The sequence below is a fragment of the Taudactylus pleione genome, unplaced genomic scaffold (assembly GCF_031769625.1).
Source record: "Taudactylus pleione unplaced genomic scaffold, aTauple2 ptg000391l, whole genome shotgun sequence".
Lineage (NCBI taxonomy): Eukaryota > Metazoa > Chordata > Amphibia > Anura > Myobatrachidae > Taudactylus > Taudactylus pleione.
The window spans coordinates 163,177-187,324 of NW_028284792.1; the positions used below are offsets into that span (position 1 = coordinate 163,177).

Below are 24,148 nucleotides of genomic sequence, written 5' to 3' on the forward strand. Positions count from 1 at the left end.
GGAAAGCATATAAAAAAAAAAAAAACACAGCATTTCTGTATTTAACAAATACTAAACCTCTGTTTTACATATTATTTTAATAGGACACCAAAGTGGGCTTATAGCGAGCGACAAGACATGAATATTAAACCATCTCAGCAACACAGAGAATTGTAGGCAATAATTCAAGGTGAATTTTTTTTTTTGCGCAGTTTTTTTTCTTTTACTACATCTTTCTTCTATGAGGGGCTGTTGGAGTGTATTAAGAGGACTAAAACTCATCTGCAAAAAATTATTTCAAAAAAAATTTACCACTGTATATTTGGCAAAAGCAATAATATTGTTAATAATAATTAATATCTAGTGTCACTAGAGATATACATACCTGCTGGTGCTGCCGGGCACCATCTTTAATTGATTTCATTATGATACCCAATAGAGGTTTGCATATAAACTGTAAAAAAAACAAGTAAACTATATTAATGCTCTCAACTAGTAGTACCTGCAGCAATACCACATAAATTCAACATTTAAAAGTTTAATGGGAAATTATGCCATTAAGAATGGGATGTATTGTGCAATATACTTTTAGTTGACCTGGTTTTCAGTATAAAGAGGGTTCACTACAATTCATAGCGCCATGCTTAAAATATATTAAATTACTTTAAAAAAGTAGGAAAGTCTGTGACATTTTTTTAAATTGTGTACTTGTGCTCCTAACAGTGATTGTAGAAGGAGGCACTTTTTTACTTTCTGGGATCAAAGTTGACCACAGTAATCATTTATGTTTTCAATACCAAAGGTATTTGAACTTGCTGGATATCTGTTTAAAGACAAGTGATTTTATTTTACATCATCTCTCTGATAAAACCTTTTCTCTGGGGTCAAAGACCGCAATTCTGAAAGAAAAGTGTCACCACTAGGAGGCAGAGCACTGCAAGAGAAAAAATAAATAAATCCCCTCTATTACCTAACTGCCATTCTTCAATCACAATAATGTTACATGGTCCAATGCACTTACTGGAAAGCGATTAAACAGATCTAGAAACATTGCTGCAGTGAGAGGGCTATTTCTCTTGTTCATGAACTCTCGCAATGATTCTTGATAGAGGAGGGTGACCCGCTGAAGGTCCAGGCAGCCCAGACAATTAGCCTGAAGAAGGACAAATCAAATCACAGAAATTGAAAGCAAAGTATATCATATAATAATAGGAGTGTGCTTACATCACAAGTTATGAATTCTTAAATATTTTCAATTCTTATTAACGACGACTAAAATAGAAAAATTAAATGTTTTAGCCTATATAAATGATCTGCTCCTTTAGACATTTACATGGTACCCTCACTTGAGAGGGGTGGGGGGGGGCTAGAGGCACTAAAATGCCTGATCTCATCCATCTTGGTGCCTACACAAACGGGGGGCAACATTGTTTAAATGAGGATGAGTTATTGGCTGGTAATCAGACAACAACCACCTATACTACTTAAAGCGTTAGACAACCCACAAATGGGGCATTTTAATGCCTTGTTGGGCTTCTATATTATTCCTACACAATTTATGGATTTCATTCAAACTAGGAAAAACACACATGCATCAGGACCTTTTGTAAAGGTAAATTAATGCTGAAGCAATAATCATAGGTATTTATGGGTGAGAGTTCAAAAGAAATACAAGCTCAATTAAATCGTCCTACCCCCATATCTTGTCACAAGAATAATGTCTATGTGTAAGGGGAGGTGCACCAAGGAATAGAATGAAACTTGAAGAAATTGAAAGGCCACGATATTCTCATATAGGGCACTCACAGACGGATGACAATTCCAACGTAACAATGTTACAGTACAACACACTAGGGCAGTGGTTCCCAAATTGTGCGCCGTGGCACCTTGGGGTGCCTCAGGTTGGTGGTCCAGCACCAAATCAAATTCTTTATGGTCAATGTAATGTAAATATGTGCACAAACAGAAGCACAAACCTGTCCACCACTATATAACCAAACCTAAGGATGACAGGTAAGCACAATTTACTTCACTACATTTTTTTCTGAATTTCTCAATAACAAACTTTTGGCTTAGGGGTGCCGTGAAAACAATGCTCATGCACTAAGGTGCCGTGATTCAAAAAAGTTTGGGAACCACTGCACTAGGGGGATCCCTAGAGGGTTTTACGGTAGCATTACTGTTACATTGGAATTTTTATCAGGTCGTGAGTGACATATATAGGAATACTGTGGCCTTTCAATTGCTTCACATGGAGGATGAGTAAGCATACTAATGTTATTTTCTGATCATTCAATATCTTCTGGAAAAACAATATTATATCATTTGCATACATTTCTTTAGTTCTTCGTAGTAGTGGAGTTAATTCTATTAGATCAAACACCCACAATAGTGCTTATAAAAGATTGTAGATATGGGTAACCCATCCTTCCCCATATTTTTCTTTTTTGAATAGTGCACAAAATGCCACCAGTAGTAACATGCAGGGCGTTTATCACTTACTCGGGAAGAGGTCTCCCCGCTGCCACTTTGCTTGTCCTCTGGCTGGTTAGTCACACTGCCCTTCAATACTTTGAACAAGTATAATGAAGCACTGCACATAAAACACATAATCAACAAAGATATGACACACACACAAGGAACTGCACCAAAAAGTACATCAAAGAAATGCTAAGACACATTGCACAGAGGGGAAAAAGAAAGAGGGAATTTGATACATCTATTAAATCCTTTTCTCTGAATCCTTTGGTGGACACTGGACAATGGTTATAGAGCCACAGACTTTACTTTTTTTGGTACTTTAAAATATTCTCAGTGCATGAACTACATTATGGGACATAGGGCCAAATTAAATTCAGTGCGATGTAGAATAGCCGCGGGAGGGAGCTCCTGCAGCTATTCAATACATCGTGCCGTTTGGATGGCTAAAGGATTTCTTCTCGCACCCCCCTGGGTGAGTGGAGAGTGAAGGGGAGGCCAGAATGAAGGAGGTCACAATAGTCAGAGCCAGGAGTTGATTAGTGTGTGGATTACAGGTTTAGTGGCATCAGGGGTGAGAATGGGCCGGAACTTAGAGAGGTTGCGGAGGTTGAAGTAACAAGATAGATATATATTAATGTGGGGTGAAGGACAGGGAGGGGTCAAAAAGAATACCCAGACATCAAACTTGGGGGATCGCCGGTAGATGTTATGACTGAAAGAGAGAGAGAGAGGGGTGGCCTGGTAGGAGGAAAGACGATAAGTTCAGTTTTAGACATATTTAACTGGAAAAAACGCTGAGACATTCAACGAGAGAGCCGTGAGAGAAGATGATACCCTGGCGAAGACTGAGGGGAGAGCATATTAGTGTAAAGATGGTAATGGAGACCAAAGATACTGATTAGTTTACCAAGGGAGGAGGTGTAAAGGGAAGCAGGAGGGGGCCAAGAAATACATTATTCACAGACATATAGCTGGTACACACTGGCCAACAGGCACCTGATATATTGGCCAATCAATTGATGGGCCAAATAGCTGTCAGTGTGTACCCAGCTTTTGGATGCCACCTCAGAATTAGGTCCACCCCAGGACCAGACCAAGCTTGGCTGCAGAAGTGTTTCAGAAGACCTTGCACCAGAATTTGATAGGAAAACCAGACTTTGTGGCATCACTAATATAATTATCCCTGGCTGAATGCACCTTCATAAACTACGAAGCAAGGATCTGATTCCTATACTCTGCTGTCATTTGTAAAATTGGGACTTCTTATATTCCAGATACCAACATAAAAACCACACCTATTCTGAGCCCACACCAGAATGAAGCACCACCAGTCCACAGCCTGGCATTAATCCCTGTATCAGACTTGAGAAGTACGGAGTAGAAGAGACAGAATATTGTAATGAAAGACCCAGTAGTTAAAGTGTGAAAGAAAAAAATAAAGAAGCAAAGATAACAACAACCCACTTATATAATCCTGTCCTAGCTGTAGAAAAGACTTCCTTATAGCTGGGAACAGTCAGGAGAGGAAGGGAGAAGAGGGTGCTAGCAAGAGATCTATTTTGGTTGTGCCTCATTTGATACACTTAACTCAGGAAGCAGGCGCTATGCTACCGTGGGGTCTGAACCTCTTTCCCAAGGGCACAGCACGTTACAAACTACCGCCTTCAAGCGGCCAGTGCCTTAAGTGGGGCAGCTATTGCCGAGGCCACACCCACTTGATAACAAACAGGCCCAAGACCTCTGCACTCCGTGTGGAATCGGTATGATTTACTGCTGGACCATGCCCGGCAGTTGGAATCCCGACAGAGGAAATCCCGTTCGTCAAAGGTAAGTATATACTAACCTATTTCTACCCCCTAATCCTAACCCTCCCTTAGGGGTGCCTAACTCTAACCTTCCCCCCCAGTGCCTAACCTTAATCCCCCCTTCCCCGCCGCCTAAACCTAAGTCCCCCGGTGGGGGTGCCTAACGATAACCCCCCCTTTCCCTAGCCTAAACCTAACCTCCCGGGGGGGTGCCTAACCCTAAGTCCCCCCCGGGAACCCTAAACCAAATCCCCCACCCCACCCCGCGGCTATCCGCACTCGGGATAACGGGCGTCGGGCTCCCGGCATATGTCTAATGACAGGCGTCGGCATAACAACGCCTGTCTTTAGACCCTTGCCGGTATTTGACAGTCGGGAAGCCGGCTGTCGGGATTAGGTCCGCCGACTTCCCGACTGCATACCCTCCGTACAGGCCCCAGGGTTGGGCCGCAGCTGGTAATACCACAAGGCCCACCAGAAACATGAGGAAGGTGTTCAATACCACCTCAGGCAGGCAGTCCTAAACGAGGTTCTATACCTCATGGTCCAGTGTTCCCCAAGTGGATAATAAGAGAAATATATATTTTTTTTCTTTAAAAGTCAATCACAAGGACAAGTTTCATATCAAACACCAGCAAGATTATATCCATAATGCATTCTGTTGTGGAGAGACCAATCGCTGCTATATCTGTATTCACTCCAGAGCAATGTTCAAACAGAATGCATCAGTTATTTAGCTGGGTAAAACAGACTTCTGTGGCCTGGTAGACGGCCTTTTATACAACAACAGTGTTTTAATTTGAACAGCAACCAGCTTAAGTTGCATCTAGAGAGGTTTCCAAAATAATCTATATAATACTATACTAAAAGGCCAATGTATGGCAAGCAATTAACAAATGCCCAACTGAAGTGACACCAAAACTAGTTATATTACACATTGCCATATGGTGGGCAGCTTACGGCATGGTAACTACATTTGGTATTATACTGCTAATATAAATTAATGTATCAACAGATCTCTCTATCTTACCTGAAGCAATACAGAGCCACAGAGGAGTCGCTTTGTTTGGCAGCTCTCTTCACCAGCCGCTCCATCATATCATGTAGATCATCCTTTAGCTCAGACACATCTTTACAGTACCGTTTGCATTTGCACAAATCATTCCTGAATTAATGGAGAGAACAAGTAAAATGCACAGTCTGCCAGAGTAGTTCGTAAAACATGGTCAGTGTCATGTGAATAGATGTAACTATCAGAAAGAGAGAAATGGACTATAATAACAAAAAAGTGCACAAGTCCAATTCACAGCTTAATAGAAACATATTATACACATATACTCTGTTGTTCCACAGCAAAGGCAGAGTCCCGCGTTTGTGAGGGGGAAGATCCAACAAGAGAGGACGGGGCCATGAACCCCAGCATCTGCCCTGCCCCTTTTATGTATTACTTAAGTACATTGGTGCGGTTTCCTTGCTGGAGATCTTTCCCTAGAGACCGGACTCCAGGGCGGGGGACACTAGGAGAGGGAGGACCCTGGCACATGCCCCCTGGGCCCCCTGCTTATTCCTGCTATGTGGCGCATAAAGCAGGACCTGGAGAAATGGAGGTGGTTAGTTGCTCCTTTCAGGGCTGGCGCCTGGAGGCAACTGCCTTCCATTGTATCCTGTATTTCAGCCCCTGCTGCAGAGCATCCTCAGACATATAGACCCCAAAATCATCTACTTCTTCTGAATAAAGGTATATATGATACATGTATATTGTGCAAAGACATAAGTTCTATATACACACACACAAATATATACATCCATGCTTTTATACATTTATCACAAACACTAAATGGAACCTGCGGGTATAATTCCATTGCTACAGGTATAGAGCCACACATTAGGAATGGCACCTACAAAGCCAGCCCACTGCCAATGTAAGTTTGCGCAGTAATGGTATGTGGAAAGACATTGTATTATAAGCATGGAATTTCATGAATACAGAAAGAAAACCCATTATCCCATTTTTTTTTTTTTAAATATATACTTTATCAGCACTGGTATAGTCAGATTTTGTGATAATGGACATAAGGATTTACAATAAGTGATCAACACTTCAAATGAATGGGGTAACAGAAATGATTTAATAAACTAAGCAGTAAACACAACTTGTGGTGAGGGATGCAAACCAGTAGTGGCAGGTATAAAAGACAGAGGACGGGAAATGGCACCTCAGATGGTCTGGAAATATAGATGCTTCACCCATAAAGAATTATATCTTCATGTAGAAAGTTCAACATTTTCTAATAAGCCATAGAACACTGCATTAATGACAGCATACCATTGCACAAGCTAGCATAACCTTTCTTCTGTTTCATAGCCGGCTGGTTACCATGTTGTTACAAAGTGAATTACCTTCATGTGTAGTTTTCCATTATTTTATGCTAATTACACAATTTGTGAATGCACTCTGGCGACACACAAGGATTACTTCTAATCTATATATTATGCTAAGAATCCAAAGCACCAGTCACTCCAGTGATTAAAAACACATTGAAAACAGATTTCAAAAGTGAAAAAAAAAAAAAAAAAAGAGCTCTGAAATCAGCAATATTAAATATATATTTATTTATTAACAAATTCCTAAAATTGCATAAAAAATGTATAATTATTACAATTAACATATACCAGTTGCCGGCCAGCAATATTGTAATCCAATAGTTAATCATAAGTTTCCATCAAATTGTATATACCACACACATTGATTTAATATAAAAACTCTAGAAGAATCAACGTAATAAAAATAACTTATAGACCTAAAAATAATTTATACTTAAGGGGCCTATCCATTAGCAGATAAATGTGAAAGATGAACGATTCATCGTTCATTCTGAATGATTTATCGTTCAGTCGTTCAATTTATCTGCTAATGGATAGGCTCTGAACGATAAAAATGCGCACTCCCGCGGACGACAAATTTGGTCTTTTGTCTCTCCAACATGTTGGTCAATTATCGTTCATCGCTGACAGATATTAGAAATATCTGTCGCGGTAAACGACGCACGATTTTTTAATGTAAATGAACAGAAACATAAAAAAAAAATCCACTCAAAGAATGATGTCATCCAATATCGTTCGTCTATTGCAAATATCTGTCATGTACATGACAGATATCTGTCACAGCAGCCCCAGGAATTTCGACATTTTGCCTTTTTCTGAATCCCGTTTTTTGGAGGGAAAAATCCAAACTCGGCGTGCAAATTCGAACCTATCCGAGCCTGCACATCCCTACTTTAAAGCTGTCACACAGGTGAAGCAGCTGAACAAATTCACACAGAGAACAAGTGTGCTGACAGAAAGCTCTATATCAGATTAAACAGCAGGAGCTAAATACTCTGTATCAATTTGTTTCAGAGTAAAAAGAAATATCAATTGCTACTAAAGTATCTTTATAACTGAAGATGAAGTGGATACTGTTTGCATACTTGTTATATGTATCATTATGGCTAATCCTGAATAGGCATCAATTTCTCTGTGAAATAAGTGGCATTTATCTATAAAAGCAATTGTCTGATTAAGCATAAATTATTTTTAGATCTATAAGGTGTTTTTATTACGTTGATTCTTCTAGAGCTTTTATATTAAATCAATGTGTGTGGTATATACAATTTGATGGAGACTTATGAATAACTATTGGATTACAATATTGCTGGCCGGGAACTGGTATATGTTAATGATAATAATTATATATTTTTTATGCAATTTTAGGAATTTGCTAATAAATATATATTTAATATTGCTGATTTCAGCACTCTTTTTTCACTTATGTAAGGTTAGGAGGTTATGAGTAGATATCCCATCTAGGAGGGCTGCAGATTCAGCAATTATTAATTGATTGTTTTCTTAATTTAAGTTTTTAATAAGATCGGTGCCAGGTTTATTCTGTTTTCTTGTGTTATCTCACTTAGATTTCAAAAGTTCTCCATGTTACAGTATAAAAAAAGAAAAGCGAAAATAGGTGTCTGACTAATGCCTTCACACAGAATGTTTCTTCATTTTTGCTGCAAAATCATGGACACACTTCTGTATTCAGCCTGTGATAAAAAGGATTTAATGGTTAAAAAAACTTCCCCATTCCTCCTTCAGCAATAAGGGGGAACCGATGGTGGGATGTCCCAAAACCAAGAATGAACTGCCTCCTGGAGTACTTTCCCATAAAAAACCCCTCTTCATAACCAACAAATGTTTATTTTGTGAAATTTAAAAAAAATAATAATCTTGGGTGGGTACACAGGGTACGGATGTGTACCAACCGATGCGTCCGACGATCTGAGGGTTGATATATATCAGGCTGTCCCTACACACGGGACAATCAGGTGCCCAACCGCCCGATATGCCAACCCATATCGCTGCATGGAATCGTCAGTCGATTCGCCTTCTGAACATGCAGGAAGATCAGGCGATATCGTACATATACACAAGGAATGATATTGACGATTTATTGTTCCAATCTGTCGAATCGATGGCAATATCATTCCGTTTGGGCCTTTACAGTTGAGAAGGGCAAATGCAACTAATTAAAGGGTTCTAAAGGAGAGCTTTGCAGAACCCATTCTCAGGTACCACATGACCATGGTTAGAAACCTAGACTTTGGAGTCATTTTAATTGTTAGATCAAGCTACAAACAGTCCGAATTGGGGAAATTGAATTATGGTCTCCCTGTATTTCTGGGGAATAAGAGAGCTTAACAAAATCCAAGATGGCTCAGCAAGCCATGAGAAGAGCGCAGACAGCTACTGCATCCATCAGCAGATGGAAAGCACTTGGACCTTTTAGATTCAGAGAAAGGTTGTAGTAGAAATAGTAGGTGAGAACAGTACACAAATTAACAGTAGCCAAAAACGGAGAGTGTGTCCCCGCACAGGCTTAAAAGAGAAGATAAATGTAGCCAAATACTTGAAATTGTATGGCAATGGATCATAAATCTTAAATTACAATGAGAAGATTCACTGAGTAAATGCCATCAAAAAATAAAGTTGGCGGTGCTCCCCTAGAGTTAGAATATTATAGAATAAGGGAAAAGAGAAGAAAACTCTTTGTTGGGGGCACAAACTTATTATAATAAACAATGTTTTGAAATTATATTATCTTAAACATACAAACGTTGAAGACATAACACCATATATAGACAAACAAATCACAAAATATACATAAAAAGTCGTCACACTAGATAAAGGACGGTTGATAGGTTAATCCCAACGTATTCTGGTCAAATATGGCCATCGAAAAAAATTCAATCTAATCCAGAATATGTCCTCTAATTGTGATTCACCGTACTCCAATGTCAAGGCGAAAAATAATAGAACGTATAAAATGAAGTATTGGATGGGAAAATAAACAGACTAATCCCTACAGGTGATATAAGAGTTGACAGAAGAAAGAAGTATGGTTTAAAAGAACTGCACAGATTGAGGAGTGAGATACTACTGTTAATTCATCTGCCAAGGCATCGAATGATATCAATGTGTGTTAACCTCCTCAGTGGCAATTATAACAGTCAGAATTTAAGATGAGTAGTAGTCATAATGAAAAGAGAGAATAAAAAATAGCATGCATCTGCTTTCAAATCTCATTGCTTCAAAAGGTATCGTGCAGAGGAGATTATGATGAGAGTACATATATGTGACAATAATTGATACACTTTGGTAAGTGCTTCTGCTGTCGTTCACACTGTGCCCGGCTCCTGCGGGCCAGTACCAATGAGAGTGCGAAAAAAAGATAGTAGGGTTCACCTAAAGTCTGTTATAATCCACACATGTATCTAATATAGGGGTACATAATCATACATAAACCTAAAATACTTCAAAGAATTGTTTGTCAGTTTAAACATGCCAGGTATCCGTATAAATGGACTCAAGATATATACTGGTGTATTCATAAATTACACACAGTCCCCATTGTATCTTCTAAGCAACAGGAATATTCTGACTCAGGTAATGTCTAAACATCTAATATGTTCAGAATTAGATCGATTGAATAGTTCAGTAATTTCACAATAGCACATTGTATTAGATCAGTGACCTAAATTGCTACAAAGTACCATATATCATGATGTTTAGAATTGTCAGTTGATATGGTCACAATTAAACCTGATAATATACAGCTGCAGTTTGTGATAGAAAATCTCACACATTCGTTCATAGATAGATAATTGTATAAATATCTCAGTCACAAATCCTGCATAATATCTCATAAGTAATTGCCACAGGTTATAAACAGGTATCATATGTCAGTCCCAATCTCAGTTGTCAATGGGTATAACATCAATCGATGGTAGTGGCATCGTCATAAATCCTGCACAATGTCTCATCAGTGATTGCCATAGGTTATACACAGGTGTCACTTATCAGTACCATTCACAGTTGTCAGTAAATACGGTATCAATCAGTGGTAGAGGCACCGAGATGTAATGTTGTAACAAAGATCCTACATAATATCTCATCAGTAATTGCCACAGGTTATAAACAGGTATCATATGTCAGTGGCATTCACAATTGCCAGTGAGTACAATATTAATCGATGGCAATGGCACAGTCATAAATCCTGCGTAATATCTCGTCAGTGATTGCCACAGGTTAAACACAGGTATCACTTGTAAGTACCATTCACAGTTATCAGTAAATACAGTATCAATTAGTGGTAGTAGTACAGAGATGAAATGCTGTAACAATGCTTCTTATGTGATCATAGCATGGTCAGGTTGTCAGGAACATAATCAGGAATTGACCTGAGATAACCCCGTATGTTGGGGTCATTAAGCAGGTCTGTATATCACACAGTGTTTCTATTCCTTAAACACAGCCTTATACAAATGACAATATTGTAAGTCAAAACTTTAATCTATTTAAGTGTTGACTGAAACTAATGCTTAAGTCTGTGATGATGGAAAAAAAATATATAGATCCTATACAATGACTAAGTAGATAAATGTTAGAGTGATTCCAAGTGTCTGTGTCATAAGAAGCACCCAGAAAAGAGATCAGTAATGTGTAAAGTCACATAGTAGTCTTACTGTGAGATAAGCTGGATCCTGTGTGGCATGGGTAAGTATTCCCCGACATTCAGCGGCGGTCATGTATCACAAGGTACATATTGTTTGTTACCTGGTGTAGCTGGGGTAGAGAGATTATGAGTCACCTGTACCGTGATCAAGCCAGCAAAGGTGAAACAATATAGTCAGACAGACAGAGGTAGCACCTTCATTCCCGCTGTGCGCACAGTGGGTGCTGTTACATGCCAGGTGACTCATAATCTCTCACTTGGATTCACTCTAACATTTATCTACTTAGTCATTGTTCTATTTTGGTCTCATGCGACCACATGACATTCTCCCAATCCTCCTCTGGATCATCCAGATGGTCACTGGCAAACTTTAGACGGGCCTGGGCATGTGCTGCCTTAAGCGGGGGGACCTTTCGGGCGCTGCAGGATTTGAATCCATGACGACGTAGTGTGTTACTTAATGGTAACCTTTGTGACTGTGGCCCTAGCTCTCTTGAGGTCATTGACCAGGTCCTCCCGTGTAGTTCTGGGCTGATCCCTCACCGATCTCAAGATCATTGATACCCCACGAGGTGAGCTCTTGCATGGAGCCCCTGGTCGAGGGAGATTGTCAGTGATCTTGTATTTCTTCCACTTTTTAATAATTGCGCCAACGGTTGATCTCTTCGCACCAAGCCGCTTGCCTATTGTCGGGTAGCTTATCCCAGCCTTGTGCAGGTCTACAATTTTGTCCCTGGTGTCCTTAGACAGCTTTCTGGTCTTGGCCATGGTGGAGAGGTTGCGGTCTGACTGTTTGAGGGTGTGGACAGGTGTCTTTTATACAGTTAACCAGTTCAAGCAGGTGCCATTAATACAGGTAACGAGTGGAAGATAGATGAGCTTCCTAAAGAAGAAGTAACAGGTCTGTGAAAGCCAGAATTCTTGCTGGTTGGTAGGTGTCCAAATATTTATTTTCCGCAAAAATATACAAATAAATTGTTTAAAAATCATACAATGTGATTTCCGGATTTTTTTTGTTCAGATTCTGTCTCTCACAGTTAAAGTGTACCTATGATAGAAATTACAGACCTCTCTCATCTTTTAAAGTGCAACAACTTGCACAATCGGTGGCTGTCCAAATACTTTTTTGCCCCACTGTATATGTACTCTCATCATAATCTCCTCTGCACAATACCTTTGAAGCAATGAGATTTGAAAGCAGATGCATGACATTTTTCATTCTCTCTTTTCATTATGACTACCACTCATCATGGCCATATTTGACCAGAATACGTTAGGATTTACCCATCAACCATCCTTTATCTAGTGTGACGACTTTTTATGTAGATTTTGTGATTTGTTTGTCTATATATGGTGTTATGTCTTCAATGTTTGTATGTTTAAGATATTATAATAAACAATGTTTTAAAAGATTATATTAAGTTTGTGCACCCAACAAAAAGTTTTCTTCTCTTTTCCCTTTTTCAACAGTACAGAAATGTCAGAGCGTCTTTTCCACATCTATAACCAGAGGACAAGTCTTCGTGTTCTTTTGTGCCCTTGAATCTAAAAGTGCATCCTTTCTGCCTATGCTTCCTAGGAAGGCAACTAAGGGACTTCAGAGATTCATCCCATGAATGTTTAATATCGCAAGAGGAAAGGAGTAACCAATTTGGGTTTATTATAAGGAGTAACGTCTTCAGCAGTAGAGTCTTGTCTAATTGTGACCCAACAGTGCCTTGGGACATACCAGAAATGATAAATGACCTGTAAACAAGCTAGAAAGCTCCCCCAGTTACAGAAAGCGGAAACATTACTCATGCAATCGGGGGCTATAAATCTTTGAAAAGATAACTTTGCGAACGAAGCGCATTCGCTAAGTAATTTTGCTCTAGAGCCTAGCTCACTATTCCCATATGCTGAGCTACTAATCAGCTGTCAGAACAGATTTGGGGGTCTATTCATGTAGCAGTGAAAATCCCTTTATCAGTGATAACAGGACTCTTCAATGTTTCGTCCTATTCACAGAAGGGGTTACCGTCGAGAAATCTCAGATTTCTCCAGCGGGAATGGGTATGAAATACCGCCGGCCGCATACCCGTCAGCGGCAGCCCGACAGGAGCAGAGTGCGACGCAGCGGAAGCCCGACAGCGCTGGAAATCCCGATCGTGGATAGGTAAGTATCCACTAACCTAACCCCCCTAACCCTCCTTAGGGGTGCCTAACCCTAACTTCCCCCCTAAGTGCCTAACCCTAACCACCCCCTTCCCCGCTACCTAAACCTAAGTCCCCCAGGGGGGGTGCCTAACCCTAAGTCCCCCCCCGGGGGTGCCTAACCCTAACCCTCCCTCCCCCTAGCCTAACCCTAACCCTCCCGGGGGGGTGCCTAACCCTAAGTCCCCCCCGGGAGCCCTAAACCTAACCCTCCCCCCCCCCCCCCGCGGCTGTCTGTTCGCGGAGCCCGGCATCACTACGATCGTGATGCCGGGCGCCGGTCTCCCAGCGTCGGGGAGATGCGGGCCGGTATATAGGCAGTCGGCTTCCCGATTGCTTCCCCTCCAGCGGTGCCCCAGCTCTGAGTCAGGATCGCTTCCCCATACACTAGTTTAGGGAGAGCGATTCCTAAAAGCAAGGAAAGCTCAGCTTTCCGTTTTGCTTCTACATATTTTTTCTCCATCTCAGGATGGCAAAGACAACCTCCTGTGAGGAGAAGAGCAGGGAAGACAGCAGTCTCCCTGTTCTCCCCGCCCCCTTCCCTGACACCGGCCAATCAGCGGTGCTCAGGGAGAAAATGGGAGGGAGATATACTCACCTACTCCCTGTGTGTTATCAGCCGGGAGCCTGGGACACATCAGATGTTCCCTTCCCATAGAGTTTATAATAGTGGCTGGGTCACCTCAGTCTGCCCTCTATATACTGCCGGATCACCTGTCTCTGCTTACAGCTCTGTCCCCACCCCCGCTATATAGTGCAGTGACCAGACATATGCCGGGGCACCAATGAATGCCCGCTCCTCCCACGGCAGACTTATTCTACTCCCCCCTCCCCAAGACCCCCCGCCGCCACCATAACATGTAAGGCAAACTGGCGTGTGCTCAGAAAGGACCTGCTTTCCACTCACCGGTTACACAGAGAGGACCGCAGTAGAAGACAGGATCGCCGGAGCCCTTGTCTTCGGATTGTTTCGCCGGAAAGGCAAGTATACATGAATACTTAAAGCTATATATTGCATCGAACAGATGCGATATAGAGTGAAAAGTAACAATTCTCTTTTCACATTCTTTATGAATACACCACTTGGGGAGATTATTCCATGAAGAGGAAGTGAACATTGAAGATTTTAACAGCGCTCACTTGCCGAGACACTTGTCCCTCACCATTAATTCCATCATCACTCTTATTTCAAATTGATGATTTGTACATCCAAGGCACATTTGCTGTGGGATATAAGTGTTTGTGAGCATACAGATGTGTCCTCACTCATCATTGCTGCAATCGTGCCAAACAGCCCCCCTCGGTGCGCTTGGCCATTTGCTAATCTGTTAATGCTGGGCGTCTTTTTTTGCAGAAAACGCACCTTAGTCGCAATGTGATGTGACTAGGGCGCACCAGGAGACTGCGCAGATAAATTTGATATGTGACAGTTACATATCTGTATGCTACTGGGTCTCTGAATCTGTATATGAAGTGCTATAATGCAGCGGCCACGGCTTTTTCTTACATGCATTGTTCCATTGCGTGTCACAAACAATATTTAAGTGTCACATATTGAATTAGCAAAGTCTCCTTGTGCGTCCTAGTCACATCGCGTTGCGACTAAAACATTCTCAGCAAAGAAAGCAAATAAGACGCCTGACGCTAGAAGAGTTGCACGGGCCCTGGTGGCTCACCTGCACCAGGCATCTCGGGCTGCATTGCGTATTGAGGCTAGATGTGTGAGGACACATCTGTACTTATTGTTATGCCTCTATACTAAATGACTATCCACTTATTTTGATACATGTGGAAAATTTAAACTGCTGTTTTTTTTTTGTTTTTTTTTCATTGAATGAAAGGAACAATCTCTGGGTTCTGCCATCCTGCAGCTTATTTGTGTCTTATGACTGCTGATGCAGCAATGTTTATAAAGAATGTCCATGTTCTGCAATGTTCTGTATTGTATGTCCCTTTCTTTCCTATGTTATCTGTTCATACTATTTGTGTTCTTGTACTTTGTAAGGCGCTACAGACCCCTTTTGGCGCCACATAAAGGATAATAATAATTAGGTATTATAGATACAAGATCGTCAGAGCAACATATGTGACTCCAAATTCAAATCTGGTACTTGTGGCCCCTGATTTAATATACCATACTAAGCCGATTCTATATACCATATGATTTTTTTATTGATGTTAAAATAAACTAAATAAAATCCATTCCGTCATCTACTATTTACTCCGCCCGATTGCATATAATTAACTTTACCACGTTTTTTTTCTTAATTGCTTTTTCTAAAGGAATTGCAAATTTTCCCCTTGAATAGCGCTTCGTAACGGAAACTTGATATAAATCAAATTATTGATTTGATATTGACACTTTATTTTTGCCAGTACGTTAAGTTGACTAAACCGTTCCAACTTACCAGCAACTCATGGTTCTTATGTGTTATAATATAGGACACTTTCTAATATACATTTTATGGTTTAATAGCCATCTTTTAATCTGCAGCGACAATAAGTATTCTATTATTTGCATTCTAAGAAGGGCTTGGGTCTCTGATTTCTAGATAGTTTTTAAAAATTCAGAGTTGCGCAAGTGCAGGAGTGAAATCAAGACTCTCGATCAGGCCACGTGGAGAGATCGCACTCACTGAAGGAGGCCAAAATAAAAAATTGCTTAAACATGTGAAATACATACACGATACTGTTTCAAGGACAAAAGAGGGATTTTTCTACGATAATCCCCGTTTTCCCCCCCTATATCCTATTATGTCAGACGAAAAAAATAAGATATTTAGGGAGAAAAAACACATAGGATCTGTGATAAGCTCACAGACCTGTGTGTTCTCGCCATTGCGGAGGTAAAATAACGGCACTTTCTGGGGATAATTTTTCAGAACACATCAGGGCCAGAAAAAAAAAAGCCCCGATAAGTGCCGGCGTCGGGCTGACTTCGGGTCTAATTGGATAGCCCAGGGGGATCCATTAGCGCCCGAACAATGTTCTGGGCTAATTGGATAACGACGTTAGTGGTAATCTTGCAATATAATGAATCTATTACTGAGACAGAGCTCCGCAGCCACTTCTCTGCAAAAAACAGAGGTGTGGCAGCTAATTTGATTGGACGCCAGGCTGTCTGCTCTGTTCATTCCCGTCCCAATGTCCCCCACCCCAGTATCAGGTGCAGAAGAAATACACCACCAGGTTGGCGGCCCTGTCTGGGGCTCCCACCAGTGGGCCAATATGAGGGTAAGGGCCTCCTGCGGCCCTCGGGGTTCAGGTTGTGCATGGCTGCTGTAAACACACTGCCTGTTCTTGATAACTTAACTCATGGTTGCCTCTGCTTTGTGAATTTAATTTCTCTACTGGGTATCTGAAATCTGGGCATACTCACATGAAAATGTCTGCTGTTTTGCGAAGGAAGTCTTGCTCCTGTTGGCTGGACTCCGCATTCATACTCTGTTCTATTACAGAAATCAAGGGCTCTATGACGCTGAACACCAGCGGACTGTCAGACTGCTTCTTTACAAACACATCAACCAAGTCCAGGACCTGTACAAAATTAAGAACTAAAATTGAGAAATCAAGTGCCTGGGAATAACATTGGAGCATGTGTCAATTTAAAATAATGATTGCTGCTTCGCCATCAAGAGAAACCAAATCTTACCATAAAGTCAATGTTCAGTCAACATATTTGAGAACTCAGACATCAAATACCCCTGACAGCAGATAAAATGACCATGATCTTTAGAACCAGAAAGCATCATCATGTAAAAGCAAACATATTGAGCATCTATTTGGTTATCGCTAGTAAACAGCTTAATTATCTATTATAGCATATATTCTAGCCAACGATAAATGAAGGCAATGGTATTATGTATAAGGAACAGATCATCAACACACTGGACAAAACAGTTTAATGTCAAAGGCTGGAGCGCTACTGCCACCTACAGGACAAGGGAGAAACTGCAGTTGATAGTATGCAGAGTTTACATCATATTATCAAGTATATGTTATATATAGGCAGGTACAGAGACTTGTAATTCATATAAGAGACCAGAGGGCTACGAGGTGACTGGTCCAAAGATTTCGCATTATCTGCACTAAGATTCTTTTTGCAAACCTAACAGCACTAATTATGTGTTTTATATAAATGTCCTACGGTATGTAACACTATGCATATTTTATAGACAAAGTATTACTTAAAAATAAACAATGGTGAAAAAAAAGTGCATATGCCTAGCAAGCTTCTCTACAGAAGAACAGTAGATATCTAGTATTGACTTGTGCACACACAGATCAATAGCTGTCATCTTTCAAGAAATACACTTCAGGCAGCTTAGTGAATACGATTAGTTACAACATGGGGCATCACACTTCTATACCTGTAGTGAAGCTTACTTAATCCACCATTTAAAAACTTTTAAAAAGGTAATTCCTGGATACCTTGGTCTTAAAATCCTTCCGTAAGATTTTCTCCTCACGAATTTTGGCCTTTGCGTCCTTTTTCGCCTGAATGCGTTTTTTCTGCTCAGCAAATAATGCAGAGAGATTTTCATCAAGAGCCATCATGGTCTCATCATCCAAGTCATCGTCGCTGTCTTCTGCCTGCTAGTACATATACACAACAAATGTAGTTACCTCTCACATTACCAATTGTTCTTCATCTTCTACATCCAACATCAATTGTTATTAAAAAATTACCGTGGCATTGCCTGCTTGTAAAACATTCATTAGCTGTCTACGGAACACGTCATTCACATCTTCAACGGATCCCTCTTCTTCATCACTCTCTTTGTTTTCTTCTTCCTCATCATCTTCTTCGCCCTCCTCACAGCTGTCCTCCTCTGAGCTGCTTTCCATTTCCTATCAGATGATAAAACAGTTTTGTTTGCTTTTTTTTTTAAATAGCTGAACTTTGCTTGTTTGGTACTGATAACTAATTTATACAGGCAAATTTGGGAAGAAACCAAAAGTCCAAGATGTCCAGTTCCCATGATTTTCACAACTGCCCCCAATCTTGCATAGTTCACCAGTAGCAAAGTATAGGAAGATAGTCTGCACCACTCAATATTCCTTGGAGTGCCAGAGGGTGTAACCAGTGGTGTGTTACCCATCTGCTGCATAGAGAAAACACACATAAGTATGTTGCATAAAGCTGTACAATCTGGTCTTTCCTTGAAGGCTCCTGGGAAAGTGAGCAAGATGGGGGGAACATTTACCAAACAGTTGTGTACTGTACTAGTAGATAGAGGTTGTGCAGTACACAGGAGGGAAAAGCACCATTATTGACTATTTTGAAGCAATATTTAATGGTGTCTATTAACCTGTGAACAAGCCCTGATTGTGAGAAAGTATCTGGTGAAGAACAGCATTCAGTAGTTGCTCATACCCACTGACATTCTTGTGAGTGATTATTCCAACGTTTAATCCACGGACTTCAATAAACTGCCCACTTAGCTATATTATATTCTTCAGCAAATGTTTTGTCACCAATTGTTTACACATCACATTATTTGAAGTAAAACAGGATTTCTATACTTTTCCACTACACAATAATGGGCTATGGGTATAAAGCCTCCTTTAGGACTTATTTAAATATTCAACATGTTTGTGCTCCTCCTGGTTCTATATTCATACCTGCAGGGAAGCCAGTTATCATTTTAATCAAGCCCCACCGGACAGAATAGAGAAGCATGACCATTGCAAAAAGAAAAAAAAAGCCACTTTGATAAGCTTTAAGAGAACCAGAGTGTATAGGAGCATGTCGGCAATGTCACCACCAAAGTATTCAGAGAAAAGGATTTTAAACAAGTATAAAAATCCGGTTTACTTTACAATCCCACTGGGTGATCAGTGATCGCGCTGAGTGCCAAAATATGTGGGTCCCTCCACTTGAAAAATGTGGTCCTACCTGACCATTTATGGGTTCCATCAAAATTTATGCTTTAGAGCTCCCCATATGCCCCTCAGACCTCCTCAGATGCCCCCACACATCCCCACATACCCTTAGAATGCTCCTTTGAAACACCCAACAGCATCAGATATCCCCGCATGCCCCTTAAATGCATGTTTTTAATGCCTCCATGATCCTAATATGATATGGCTTACACAAACCCCATAGTGAATAAAGCATTCGATAATAAGAGGCATATTCATCAATGAATATGTGCGTTACAACCGAGATAACAACCAGTTTTGGAGGTGGTACGTAAATATTAAGTATGTAAAGTGGACCACAGCAGATATTTGAGATAGCTGCTGCAATCCCCTAGTATTCACGTTAGAGCAGGCAGGGTGCCTTTCAGAAAGGGACACTTCAGTGCACATCGAAGGCGTGTGCCCGAAAAAGGGGCATGGCCACTCAGAAAAGGTGGAGAGTCCTTGAGATGCGCCCCCTTTTTAATCACTGTAGGGTGCATGCCCAGCACTCACGGAGATGCTGGGCTGCCCCCAAGCTCTCCCTGTAGTGTGAAATAGATACCGTGCCATGCCAGGTACAGCGGACCGTGGGTAGGGATGTCCGTTTTAGCTTTCACTGTATAGTGTCCCTTATTCACCTTGCATTACACACAGTAGTGCCCTTTATTCAAATTACACCACAGTAGTGCCCCTTATAACACATTATGCCAAACAGTAATGTCCTTTACTCATTATGCCACACAATAATGCCCTTTACACACTATGCCACGCAGTAATGCCCAGCCTTTACACATTATGCTATGCAATAAAAATCAATGCCAGCAGATAGAAAACTCTCTCCATATAATTGCAAGTGTGACTATAGTATCAAAGGGCAGAATTGATTGTATGCAAAAAGTCCTCAGCAATATTAATATAAGCAGAATGATCTTGCAAACATGAAATCCCCAGCAGTAATATCTATTGTCAAGCCGCTACCAGGTCTTAGAAAGTAGTTAATCTGTCTTTGTGGATATTCACTGTCAATAGTGGCGTGCATTAGCGGCATCTGTTCTGTGAATGCATCTGGAACCAGGGTAACCCCCTCTTGCCGCTGCTGATGTTAAGCGGCGCCTGGAACCAGCGGGAATCACCTCTTGCTGCTGAACGTGGAAGCCCTGGGATAGCACTGCACTGCAGCCCTTCAATATAGCGGGGCCGCCGACATTCAAATCTGGCGCCGGCTGGACCGGCAGCCGCTGCCGATTGGCTGCTGGTACGTGAGCTCCGATTGGCTCACGACCAGCGCCTATTTGAATGACAGCGTTGTTTTTTTCCTCTACAGGGCGGCTGTGCTGGGTACCCAGGGACGCGCTGTGCAGCAGCTAATCACTGACAGGATGTCAGGGATTGTCCACAGCACAGCACGTCCCCGGGACCCGGACACTTTTTAAAAGGGATTTGCAATACTGGGTAAAATACGCACTATAGTGCGTTTTTTGCGATCACTGGGTGAAAATGGACCTGGGGATATCCTAAGGCTGCCCCATGGGTTGGGCATGCTCAGAGTTGCAGAGTGCAGCACCTTACAACCAAAACTGGCAATCTAAGCCACAAAACACATTATATGGTTACAATTGGTAAAAGCACAGAAGAGTACATGGTTGCCAGACAAAACTGCGCAAATTGAGGAACCGTGACATATCACCCAGAAAGTGCTCCCCAATATGGTAGAATGGGCCTGCACATTGTAAGGAACGGGATCTATAACACGCTGGGCCCGCTTCTGAGTCGCACGATGTTGGACTCCGTGAACATTATCTTCTTCTGCGCATGCATCTAGATAGTGAGCGCACACAGATGGAGTTGCAATTTAGCGCCACAGGAGACAAGATGTCTCCGAAATGTGGTCAAAATGTAGTGGGTGTTCGTAGGCGGTGACAGGGAGGTGGTTTAGCCAACGCACGGAGATGGTCCATCTTATAGGTGTGTCGGTGAAAGTGGCTGCCGACACATATGTTCAGTCAAAGAAACCATACTCAGACAAAGAAACTGCACCTGCCACAGCGCTGGTGCAAGTTTCAATGGTGAGACCGATGGTGGCGTCTAAGGACACCCCAATCAGTATTGCAGTGCCTGCAGACAATGGCTGAGGGCATCTCAGCCCTTGCACGGTCGGATGCATGTACACCAGGGAAGGGTGGTGTAGTGGCATAACCATAAAAGTCGCAGATGGGTAAAAGCCAATAGACACAGACGTGGCTGCATACGATTCAGAATCATACCCAATGCCCAATCCCAGCAGTATACAAAGAAAAAAAAAGGAGTGACCTAGGCGCATATATAAGTAGCTGTGTGGGGTAGTCAGTCCCACTAGAGACAGAAGAAATAACAGGTGTAACAGCACTGGGAGAAAAAAATAATTCTATATAAAATATATTATTCTAAAAATATCTATATAATCACTGGGATAGATAAAACACATTATTATTATTATTATTATTATTATTATTATTATTATACAGAATAAGAAACATATTCACATTAAATTCCATTAGATATCCTTGAATTTGCCCATATATAAAAAACTCAAATTGACTCATCTGAAATGGATACTTCATACTAACTATCTCTTAGCAAGTGCAACAGTCAGGATTTAATGTCAATTATACTGATACAATCAAACCTGCATTTGGAAAGCAGCCTCTGTATCTTTGTGTGAGGTGAGATACGTGCCGGTAGCAATCACTGTCTATCCTCCAGAGCTTTAGTGAAAGTAATCAAATCCTTGAAGGTGCTGTACTTAGCATTTAAATCATGTCTCCCAAGCAGTAGCTTTCTCACAGTCTGTCAGATTCACAGTATCCCTCTTTAGTTTCTCAGTTTAAAGATTTGGATATCTGTGCAGTTGTATGCAAATCCTCCACCACGATACTGCACTTAGACAGAAGTCAGGAACATCCAAACTTATTAGGGAGTACAACTGTGGTTACAGGGGTACTGTCTCTCTATGTTATAAAGTTTGAAAGTGGTAGTGTTGCTTTACCTGTCAATTGCAAGAACTACTCCAGAAGGATTAGAATATAGTAATAGTAGCCATGCTGCATGTGGCAATCAGGGACTTGTCAGCAATGGTAGAAGTTCATGTAGCCTGTATCTGTAATGAATGGGCTCACCAGCTACGCGTTTCAACGCCCTACCAGCATCTTTATCAGCAGTGATCAATTGAGCAATGGTTTGTATACAGGCCAATTCCTTTTTTTAGGTATCACAGAGCTCCAGAAGATCATCCTATTGCCTTGCAAAGTAGGACTTCAAGACCCAAACGCAGATGTTCCCAAACACGGTCCTCAAGGCGTCCTAACAGTCCAAGTTTTAAGGAAATCCATGCTTGATCACAGGTGACTTAATTAGTACCTCAATTAATTTGGTTTAACCACCTGTGCTCAACCATGATCTCTCTAAAACCTGAACTGTTTGGGTGCCTTGAGGACAGTGTTTGGGAACCTCTGCCCTAATTACATCTAACAAGCAAAGAAAACCCATTTTCTGTAGGTTGAAAAAGAGCCATCAATATGGTAATCTGCATTCAATGTACAACACACCACAAATACAGGTATCCCCTCAATATAAGCATGCCAAAGCATAGAAGTGACCCATCTAGCCATCATCTGGTTTGACTGATGCCAAACTCTTTAGAGAAAAGGACTCCAGTATTCTCTTTACAAGTCTTCAATGTCATTACGATAGCTAATGAATGAAGAGATCCCTCTTCTTCCGTAGGTGGATTCTTACCAACTGTTAAACAAAACCCACATTTAGGCGAAACCTAGAAATCAGCTTAGTTTGAAAAGATGGATAAATGCACTAATCGCTCATGATAAATCAGATAGGGAGACTAACACAAAGCCCCCAACTCATACGTGCTCATGGACACAATGTGGCTTCCAAGTTCCATTTAAGTCATTATTGTGATATGAACATTCAGTTAGAATCAGTGTACGGAGAAAGGGGTTTCTTTGCTCGTTTTATGTTGTGAGGGTCTTTAAGACCGAGGTCACAAGGAACTTGGATGATCTTTTTGTCCTATATGATGCTTATACCAGGAGAAAAACTTCATGCACCATATTGGGAGGGTTCAAATAGAAAATGTTGTAATGCAATGAACACAATTCAAAAGAGACAAGTGGAGGACTGTATAGTGGTCACAAGTGCACCACACCAGGTAAAAAGATCTGCACCTTCCTAAATAATACAAAGCAGAACATCCGTTTCAATCCCATACCCAAATCATTCAGCAAAAGAAGGAGCAAGCTGGCTATCTGCAAAAAAGCAGGAACCACTCTTCTCCCACACAGAAACACAAGTACTCCAAACAGTATGGTGAGAAACACAATTTCTATGCATCAGCATGGTCTTTAACGATCAGATATCCCCTTTTTCTTAAAGATCAAAGATCATGGCTTCAGCTGCCACACTATTAATATCATCAATTAGAATACTTGATGGCATCCCTGAGTTAAAAGGTACCATCTTAGGGGAAGAGATCACAGCCTATCCACCAATATCCTTATAACATACGTGCACCACAAATATATTGGCCAATGCCTGGACTAGAACCACTTTTCTTGGTTGACCTTTTTAAGAATGTACAGTTGCATCACAAGTGGCGCAAACAAATAAACCAGGTCATAGCATAGTCAAGGTACCCTTGTAGACCCCTCGCCCTGGAGCAAAATCGCTCCACCATGTGGTT

The 24,148-nt window shown here is 41.2% G+C and overlaps 1 protein-coding gene across 2 annotated transcripts in view; it reads right to left on the reverse strand.

The window, feature by feature from the left end:
* MYBBP1A (MYB binding protein 1a) overlaps positions 1–24,148 on the reverse strand; it is a 108,969-nt gene that overhangs the window by 34,728 nt on the left and 50,093 nt on the right. Inside the window, exons 17-23 of one of the 2 annotated variants that reach the window (XM_088445889.1) lie at positions 18,196–18,357; positions 17,938–18,099; positions 16,886–17,043; positions 5,296–5,430; positions 2,482–2,572; positions 1,001–1,132; positions 365–433 (exon numbers count right to left, since the gene is read on the reverse strand). In XM_088445889.1, the coding sequence (XP_088302015.1) occupies positions 365–433; positions 1,001–1,132; positions 2,482–2,572; positions 5,296–5,430; positions 16,886–17,043; positions 17,938–18,099; positions 18,196–18,357 (909 nt within the window). Of the gene's footprint in view, positions 1–364; positions 434–1,000; positions 1,133–2,481; positions 2,573–5,295; positions 5,431–16,885; positions 17,044–17,937; positions 18,103–18,195; positions 18,358–24,148 lie in introns of both variants that reach the window. The other variant, XM_088445888.1, reaches the window with a different exon arrangement.